Below are 8,716 nucleotides of genomic sequence, written 5' to 3' on the forward strand. Positions count from 1 at the left end.
TGTATTTTTGTCACCAAGCTGACGTGGCACCTTTTGCATGGCTCCATTTTTATGTAATAAAGGTATTATTTCAGCAAAAAATAGAGACAAAAATGCACTAAAATTGAGTTCTAGAGCGTAATAGGATCCATGTGAAGTTTAAGCGTGTCGTAGCAACTTTGATCATAATTTGAAGGATATTAAATGCTTATCTAAAAATAATATGTCAAACAAACTGAAGCGGAGTGAGTATATAAAGTGGAATTGTATTATATACACATATAGATTGGCTTTTAAATCCTTGTGATCCTATTGTATCTAGATATACAAAAAGGTAATAAGAAAAGAACAACATTTCATCTTTTTGAATTTTATCTCTCTCTAACTATCTCCATGTTAGCTAGCCACTCTTTCTTGTTTGGTGCTCCTTCTAATTGTTCTGATCAATTTTCTTCACCAGAAAATGGTTTTATTATCAAAAGAAAAAGAAGACCTGCTGGAACTCCAGGTAATTTAATTTTTTCAAAAACAAATCATTTTCTTTACTTACATATATGAAGAATTTCTAGTTTTTCATCATATGTGGAAGAGATTGTGGAACACTTGAGATATAGCTCTTGTGTAAGTCAAATAAGCATGTTTTACTTAGTGATGGAAGCAGAAGCTTCATCAAGGAATTCATCTTATATATATATATATGTAAACAAATAATATGTTAGAAATAGTATAAGAAGTTTGATACTTTAATGATAATTCGCAAAAGGGTCTTGATGACCCGGCATTTGACGGAATATTTTACGTCTTTTTATTAAGATAATTGAATGTTTTCAAGCAAACTGATGTGTATTTAACAGTATATTTTAGTGTTTTCAGAATAAAAGCAACGCGGAAGTGATAACGAGGAAAAGTTGAGCAAAACAAAGGGAAAATGAACTTCGACAGTACCGTCGACAGAACGTCGGCCTAAACCATTGAACAGAACCAGAGGGGCACATCACTGGAACCAAGCGACGGTATGATCCGACGGAACGTCGGACTATCGACGAACCGTCGGACCATCGAGAATCACCGTCGATTGAAAGGGAGAAACCCAAACACTAGAAAAGTATGATGGTATCGTCCGACGGAATGTCAGACCTTCGATGGACCGTCGGGCTTGATCGTCGGACAGCAGCAGTAACTAATACCACTGGAAGACAGCGACAGCATATGTGACGGCACCGTCGGACCTTCGACGCACCGTCGAATTACCGTCGGATTTGACGCGGCAAAAGTTATGTTGAATTTTGGAGCCTTGACTTTTGGAGATGCTATAAATACTAAGTGCTAGGGTTTAGTAGGCATCCATGCTCAGACACATTCAATTCTTAGCTTCTCTCTTGGTTTAGTTTTTCGTCATTCTCACCTACTCTTTGACTTTTGTTTTTGGGGAGTTAGATCTGAGATCTACATTTTTTCAGATCTAACTTTCATCTTTCATTATTCATCAAGACTTCAACGTTGTAGAGCTTATTGGTACCATAGTTCCTATTGGGAAACTAAGCATTAGCTTGTGAATCCAAAAACGTCAATTCCATTGAAGTCCCAAGAACTCATTGTTGTAAGTGTTGTATGTGATATTGCATTATTTATGAGCAATACAATGATATCTTCTGTTTCTTCTAAGGAAATGAGTAACTAAGCTTCCATAACTGGAGTTATGGAAGCCTTGATGTAAGAAACTAGTTTTGGGTTGTGGATCGAGGTAAGTTTCATGAATACTTGATGTTGAATAAACCTTTCTTCGTTTTTAGTGGTTTTTCATGATTGCAAATTAGGCGAAGTCAGCACTATAACACCACATGTGTTATTGAGTTCCTTCAATGAAGCAAATTACTTGTCGAGAGGAAGGTCACCACATGCGCTGTCGGGTTACTTTAATGAAGCAATCACTTGTCCGAAAGGAAGGTGATTTTTGAGCAATGTAACGACTTCTCTTGTTTGTAACTAGAAGAATCAGCACTATAACATCACATACCCAAAGGGATGGTGTTGTTGGGTTATCTCAGTGAAGCAATCACTTGTCCGAAAGGAAGGTGATTGTCAAGTAATGTAATGATTCTTCTTGTTCATGACTTGAAAGGCAAACCCTTGGGTGTACTCTAGAAGGGTCAGCACTAGAACAACACTTTTCTGAAAGAAAGGTGTTGTTAAGTTACTTCGATGAACCAATCACTTGTCCGAAAGGAAGGTGATTGTGGAGAACTGTAACAACCTATCTTGAGTGTGACAGGGTAAGCCCACAGGCAACACTTGTTCGGGAGGAAAGTATATGCTGAGAACATAAAAGTTCCTCTGGACTCTTAAAGACGTTACTCCTTTAAGTTTAAGGGCGAATACGTTGACCAGATTTGCTTACACGAGTACATTACTTTCCCAAGAAGAAAGTGGATGGGCAGAAAAGAAAGAGTTTACGTGGACTCTAAAGCTTCTAACCTTTATCTTAAGGGCGAATACCTTAACCAGATCTGCCTACATGGGGAAACAATTGAATAACCAATGCGTTCTTTAAGTTCAAAAGAAGTAAAGGACAGGATACCTACTGAGGTTGAAAGACGAATGGGTAAATAATCAGATTCAATTATCCTTGCAACTTAAGTGACAAATTGAACTATACCAAGATCTACATCCCTAGCAGTTTACATATTTTGGTAACCATAACTCCGGTTTGTTCAATACCTTGCAGTTTTACTTGAGGATAGAGTTTTCAGTTTGAATTCCTTCATTTACCGAATATTAGATTTTATGTTATAATATCCAAACCCCCCATTAATTGGAAACGATTAACTATCAGTCTATTATATCTCAAATAACTTATATTTACACCTTATTCCCTGTGGGATTCGATCCCAACCTAGTTGGATTCTATATTTGGCAGCGACCGCTTACATTCTCATAAGAGTGGTGTAATTTGGACATATCAAATTTTGGCGCCGTTGCCGGGGAATACGGTTGTCGATTGAGTTTATTTGTGATAATTGACTGGTTAGTTAAGTTTTCGAATTTTATGTTTGTCTGTTGTTTTTGTTAGTTACAGGTATAGTGGTTGATGCCACAACCCAGAAGTTCGGGAGAACCATTATTACCTTTTAATCCAAAACCCTAATTGATCGGTAGAATGCCTGCCAACCTACAAAAAGCTGATGGATTAGCCGCCTTGGCTAATGCAGAATTGCACCAGCAAAATGCAAATAATGTAAACCACAGAGTGGTCCTAGACGATGAGGATCTAGGTGATGATGAGCTGCTGAACCCAATGAATCAACGACGAGATCGACGCTATGTCTGGTCCAGCAAACAGGTATGTCAATAGAAACCGTTGTGGATGGGTGAGACCAGAACGTCAAGCAGTGCAACTGGATCTTGATGATGATGACGATGATCTGGACGGAGTAGGAGCAACCGAAGCTATCATTCCTCCACCTTTAGCACCTGGATCAAAGTTCAACATCACGAGTACCATGATCCAGTTATTACATCTCAAGGGATTATTTGGTGGTTTGGCAAGAGATGATACGAATATGCACTTGATAAACTTTGTCTCAACATGCAAATCATTTGACAATACTGGAGTTGGTCAGAATGCTATCCGATTGTGGCTATTTTCATTATCATTGTCTGGAAAAGAAACTCTATGGTTGAATGCGTTAACCCCAGGTTCCATTACACATTGGAATCAATTGAAAGATGCATTCCTTGAGAGATTCTTTCCACCATCAAAGCGAGCACAACTGAGCAATGAAATCAGTAACTTCAGACAGCTTTCTACTGAAGCGTTCCATGAAACTTGGGAGAGGCTAAAGAAGAAGCTTAGGCAGTGCCCTAATCATCATATGACTAACATTCATCTAATGGAGATATTGTATCGAGCCTTTAATTCACTGGCGAAGCAAGTTGTAGATAATGCAGTAGGCGGATCGTTCATGGCTCTTACTTATCCAGACGCAGCTGAAATACTCGATCGTATGATGAAGAAAAGTAGAGCATGACACACCAGAGAGTTAGAAGTTGTAAGCCTCACTATGTCTTTGGGATTGACAGCTGAACAAAGGCAGAGAGAAGAAAAACATGAGAAAGACATGGCTCACCTAAAAATGCAGATAGATCGGCTAACCAAACATTTACTATCCAGTAAAATGGAGAAAGTAAAAGCAGTTGGTGCCCATGGACGAGATGAATCTGAAGACGAAGAGGAAGTATATTATGTCTATAACCAGGGGGTTTCCGAGGCAGTGTCTAAGAAAACTAAGGTGGGAACTTCTACGAAGGAGGCCAAGAAAATCAAGGGCGAAATTACTATGAGAAATTAGGCTATAGGGAGTGCGACCAGGATAATTCGAAGAACAAAGGTGACAAAAGTGGTTTGTACATCCCTCCTGGAAACCGTGAAGCTACTACAACCAGTTCAGGGAAGATGTCTATGGAGGACTTGTATGCTTAATTGGTGAAGAATCAAGACGCACAGACGGCCAAAATGATGAAAAGCCAAGAAGCACAAGCAGCCAAAATAAGGGAAATAAGATGAGATGTGTCCGCAATGGATCAAACACTTGGTGCACATTCGTCCTCAATCAAACAATAGGAGCAAAAAATGACCCAATTATCTGTCTTAGCAAGCTGCACCTTTCGAGCAATAAAATACAAAATCCTCGAAATGACGGTGCTTGTATGGCGATTACCACCCGGAGTACCAGGCCCTTCCGTGAGAAAAAATATTATTGAAGAGGGATCAAAGGAAGGTGGCAAAGATGAAGAAAGTTGCCCAGCAGAATCAGGACATCTGGAAAGAAATGAAACTCCCTCCAGCAGGCAATCAATTGAAAAAATAGAGAAAGGAAAGCAGAAGGAAAAGGATGTAGTGCTTACTCCTAATCCCAGACCACCACTTCCTTTGCCCTACAGGTTGAAAAAAAAGGCCGATGATACAAAGTTCATCAACTTCATGGCAATGCTCAAACAGTTAACAATAAATTTTCCATTAGTGGAAGCATTGGATAAGATGCCCGGGTATGTTAAATTTATAAAAGACCTGGTCAATAAAAAGCAAGTAGTCAGCCAGGAGTTAGAAGATATTCTTCATCACTATGGATCTATGTCCACAAGGTCTTTGGTACAAAAGAAAGCTAACCCCGGAGCATTCACCATCCTATGCACGATTGGGTCCTTTGAGTTTGCTAAGGTGTTATGCGATTTAGGAGAAAGCATCAATTTGATGTCACTAGCGATCTATAGAAGTTGGGTTTGGGTAATACCACGCCCACGAACTTGAGATTAGTGATGGCCGATATATCAGTCAAGCGACCTGTGGGTGTGCTATATGACGTGCTTGTCAAAGTGGGGAACTTCATCTTTCCTACAGATTTTGTTATCTTGGACTGCGAAGTAGACTTTGAGGAACCCATAATCTTGGGTCGACCCTTCCTTGCCACAGGAAGCGTGCTCATTGATCTGCGATCTAACTAATTGCTATTCAGATTGAATGATGAGGTTGTCAAGTTTGATGTCTGCCAGTCCTTGAAACAACCTGAAGAGATGAGTGTGCTATCTATTGTGGATGTATACTATGAAGATGATGGAGAAGTTGCAATACTAGAGAAAGATGTTGTTGAACCTCTAGCAGCGGTTCTAATAAATTTCAACAGTGAAGGTATTGAAGAGTATGAAGAGATCATTTACGCATTAAATGGTATGGGGTCATAATATGCACCTAAAAGCTAGATTTAGATCTGAAGAACAGGCCAACACCACCAGCTAAGCCATCCATTGAAGAACCACCAGAGTTGGAATTGAAGGAGCTACCTAGCCATTTGAAGTATGTGTTCCTTGGCAATGGGAACACATTATCTGTTATAATTGCAGCTGATTTGAGTGAGCAACAAGTGCAAGCACTTGTTTCCATGTTGCAGCATTACAAAAGGGCAATCGATTGGACCATCGTAGACATTGTTGGCATTCCTTCTGGTATTTGTATGCATAAAATTCAGTTGGAGGAAAATTGCAAACCAACTATTAAGCATCAGCGGAGACTAAACCCACCTATGCAAGAGGTGGTGAAGAAGGAGATAATGAAATGGCTTGATGCAGGAATGGTGAACCCAATCTCTAATAGCAAGTGGGTGAGTCCCGTATAATGCGTGCCCAAGAAGGGAGGTATGACAGTGATTGCCAATGAAAACAATGAGTTAGTCCCACTCCGACCAGTCACTGGGTGGAGATTTTGTATGGACTACTGAAAATTAAACTCTTGGACGCTGAAGGATCACTTTCCAATACCCTTCATCGACCAAATGCTGGATCGCTTAGTAGGAAGGGGTGGGTATTGCTTTCTAGATGGATATTCAGGATACAATCAGATTTTAATCACTCCTGAAGATCAGGAGAAAACAATATTTACATGTCCATATGGTACATTTGCATTTAAGCAGGTGCCATTTGGCCTATGTAATGTGCCGGCCACTTTCCAAAGATGTATGATGTCCATATTTTCAGTCATGGTTGAAGATACTTTGAAAGTATTTATGGATGACTTCTTGGTGGTCGGAGATTCATTTGAGCTGTGTTTGACGAATCTCAGCAAAGCCTTACTATGATGTGAAGAAGTTAACCTCGTACTCAATTGGGAAAAATGTCACTTCATGCTGAAGGAAGGTATTGTTCTAGGGCACAGAATTTCAGCAAAAGGAACTAAAGTTGTGACAGAGCAAAGGTAGAAGTGATTGAGAAATTACCCCTTCCTATCACCGTGAAAGGAGTTCGTAGTTTCTTGGATCATGCTGGATTTTACCGCAGATTTATTAAAGACTTCTACAAAATTGCAAGTCCACTATGCAAACTTCTGGCGAAGAAAGCTTAGTTTGTATTTGATGAAGAGTGTAGGAAGGCATTTCAATGCCTTAAGGAGAAGCTTATTGCAGCCCCCGTGATTGTCGTACTTGATTGATCAATGCCCTTTGAAATTATGTGTGACGAGTTGCGCTTGGTGTTGTACTTGGTCAAAAGCAAACAATACTGGTCTTAAACTGTACACTAGTTCCATGCAGAATTACCTATATTACCTAAAACATGTGATCAACTATTAGAAATTCTGTAAGAGGCATTGTACTGCAAACTGAAATCTCAAAAAACATGTGATGCATATCTGAAAGATCTATAAAGTAAGGTTGTCTCAGTTGCTATTATGTGTGGGAGCATTCGTATTAGTTCTTGCATAGTAGAATACCTAGAACTTGCCTGGTTCAGTTGAGGTTCTTCTGTAGTTGATGAGATAGAAAGTGATAGCAGGCCACCTTTTTATTTTAGTCCACTTGACCTAAATAAATTGCACCACCAGAAAAATTTATCACTTTGCACCCTGTTTGAGCCTTTAATAAACTCTACTTTCAAATCCTATAGCTGTGAACAACTCTCCTTAGAAGTATGAGTACCTAACTCTAGCCCTGGCTCAACAATGAGCATTGTGCACCTCAACCAATTGCATCAATATAAGTTGAGGGTGGCTATTATCAAGATACAAGTACCCAAAGAAATTTTGTTCAGAATGAGAAACAAAAGCATTTGGCCCTGATCTAGTCCAAGATATTGTGCACCTTAACTAATTGCATCAGCATAAGTTGGGGGTGGCTAATGCTTATATAAAATGTTGTGATTTAAAAAGGGCTAGGTAATAAAGGATTGCAAACAAAGTCGATAAACTTAACGAACTGGGGATTGCATAGATGCTAGGGCAAGGAGAGTTAGTAATGAGTCATCCCACCAAAAAGAGTATCTTCACCTAATATTAAGCCACATTACAAGCCAATAAAAGAGTTGCTTGATCTTAGAACTCAGCTATAATGGGGAAATCGATTGATAAAGGCAAGCTTATGGGTAGGGATGCTATATTAGTAACTTTTTTTAGGAGTGAGAGCTTTTAACCTATATCCACAAAATACTTGTGAGTGGTGGATCTCTTTCTGTGAGGGAAACATGAGTCATTCTTACTTCAACAGATCTCTTTAGATTTTTGTATCTCTGTTTAAATAGAATTGATGTTGAAACAATGCCAAATATGGATTCTAACATGCTGAACATCATGATTCAGGGGACCGAGTAAATGATTGTGAGGGAACTGGTACAGTAGGAAAAGGCCCGTCATTGTGTTATCTTAAGCTGTAATATAGATGTTGAGTTGTTTGAGGACAAGCAAATGCCTTAAGTTGAGGGCGTTGATGTCCCAACAATATTTTACGCCTTTTTCATAAGATAATTGAATGTTTTCAAGCAACTGATGTGCATTTAATAGTGTATTTTAGTGTTTTCAGAATAAAAGCAAGGTGGAAGTGATAACAAGGAAAAGTTAAGCAAAACAAAGGGGAAATAAACTTCGACGGTACAGTCGATGGGACATCGATATTGCGACGAAATGTCGACCTATACCGTCGACCAGAACCAGAGGGGCACATCACTGGAACCAAGCGACGGTACGATCCGACAGAACATTGGACTACCAATGTAACGCCCCGTACTTTCGAACTAGAATTTAGACCATCGTTCCTACGTGTATAGATCCAAACTAATAAATTCCTTGTTAATATATGTGTGGTGATCAGTCCTAAAGTGTAGGAATACCTTTGAGTATGATTAGAGGTCACAAAAATCCCCTAACTCTAAGACGAATTGAAAACATTTCTATCGATTAAGTTTTAGAGGAAGTTTCAAC

At 39.2% G+C, this 8,716-nt stretch overlaps 1 protein-coding gene and 1 non-coding gene across 2 annotated transcripts; one reads left to right on the top strand and one right to left on the bottom strand.

Moving 5' to 3' along the window:
* Positions 1-323: 323 nt before the first annotated feature.
* On the top strand, positions 324-7,191 carry LOC124891635. The gene is made up of 2 exons (XM_047403349.1): positions 324-487; positions 853-7,191. The coding sequence occupies exon 2, from the start codon at positions 3,300-3,302 to the stop codon at positions 4,005-4,007; it is 708 nt and encodes a 235-aa protein (XP_047259305.1). The 5' UTR covers positions 324-487; positions 853-3,299; the 3' UTR covers positions 4,008-7,191.
* On the bottom strand, positions 3,747-3,853 carry LOC124891638. Its single transcript, XR_007049778.1, has one exon. It is a non-coding gene; the product is annotated as a small nucleolar RNA R71 (small nucleolar RNA).
* Positions 7,192-8,716: the final 1,525 nt, after the last annotated feature.

This window comes from Capsicum annuum, unplaced genomic scaffold, assembly GCF_002878395.1.
Source record: "Capsicum annuum cultivar UCD-10X-F1 unplaced genomic scaffold, UCD10Xv1.1 ctg3917, whole genome shotgun sequence".
Classification (NCBI taxonomy): Eukaryota; Viridiplantae; Streptophyta; class Magnoliopsida; order Solanales; family Solanaceae; genus Capsicum; species Capsicum annuum.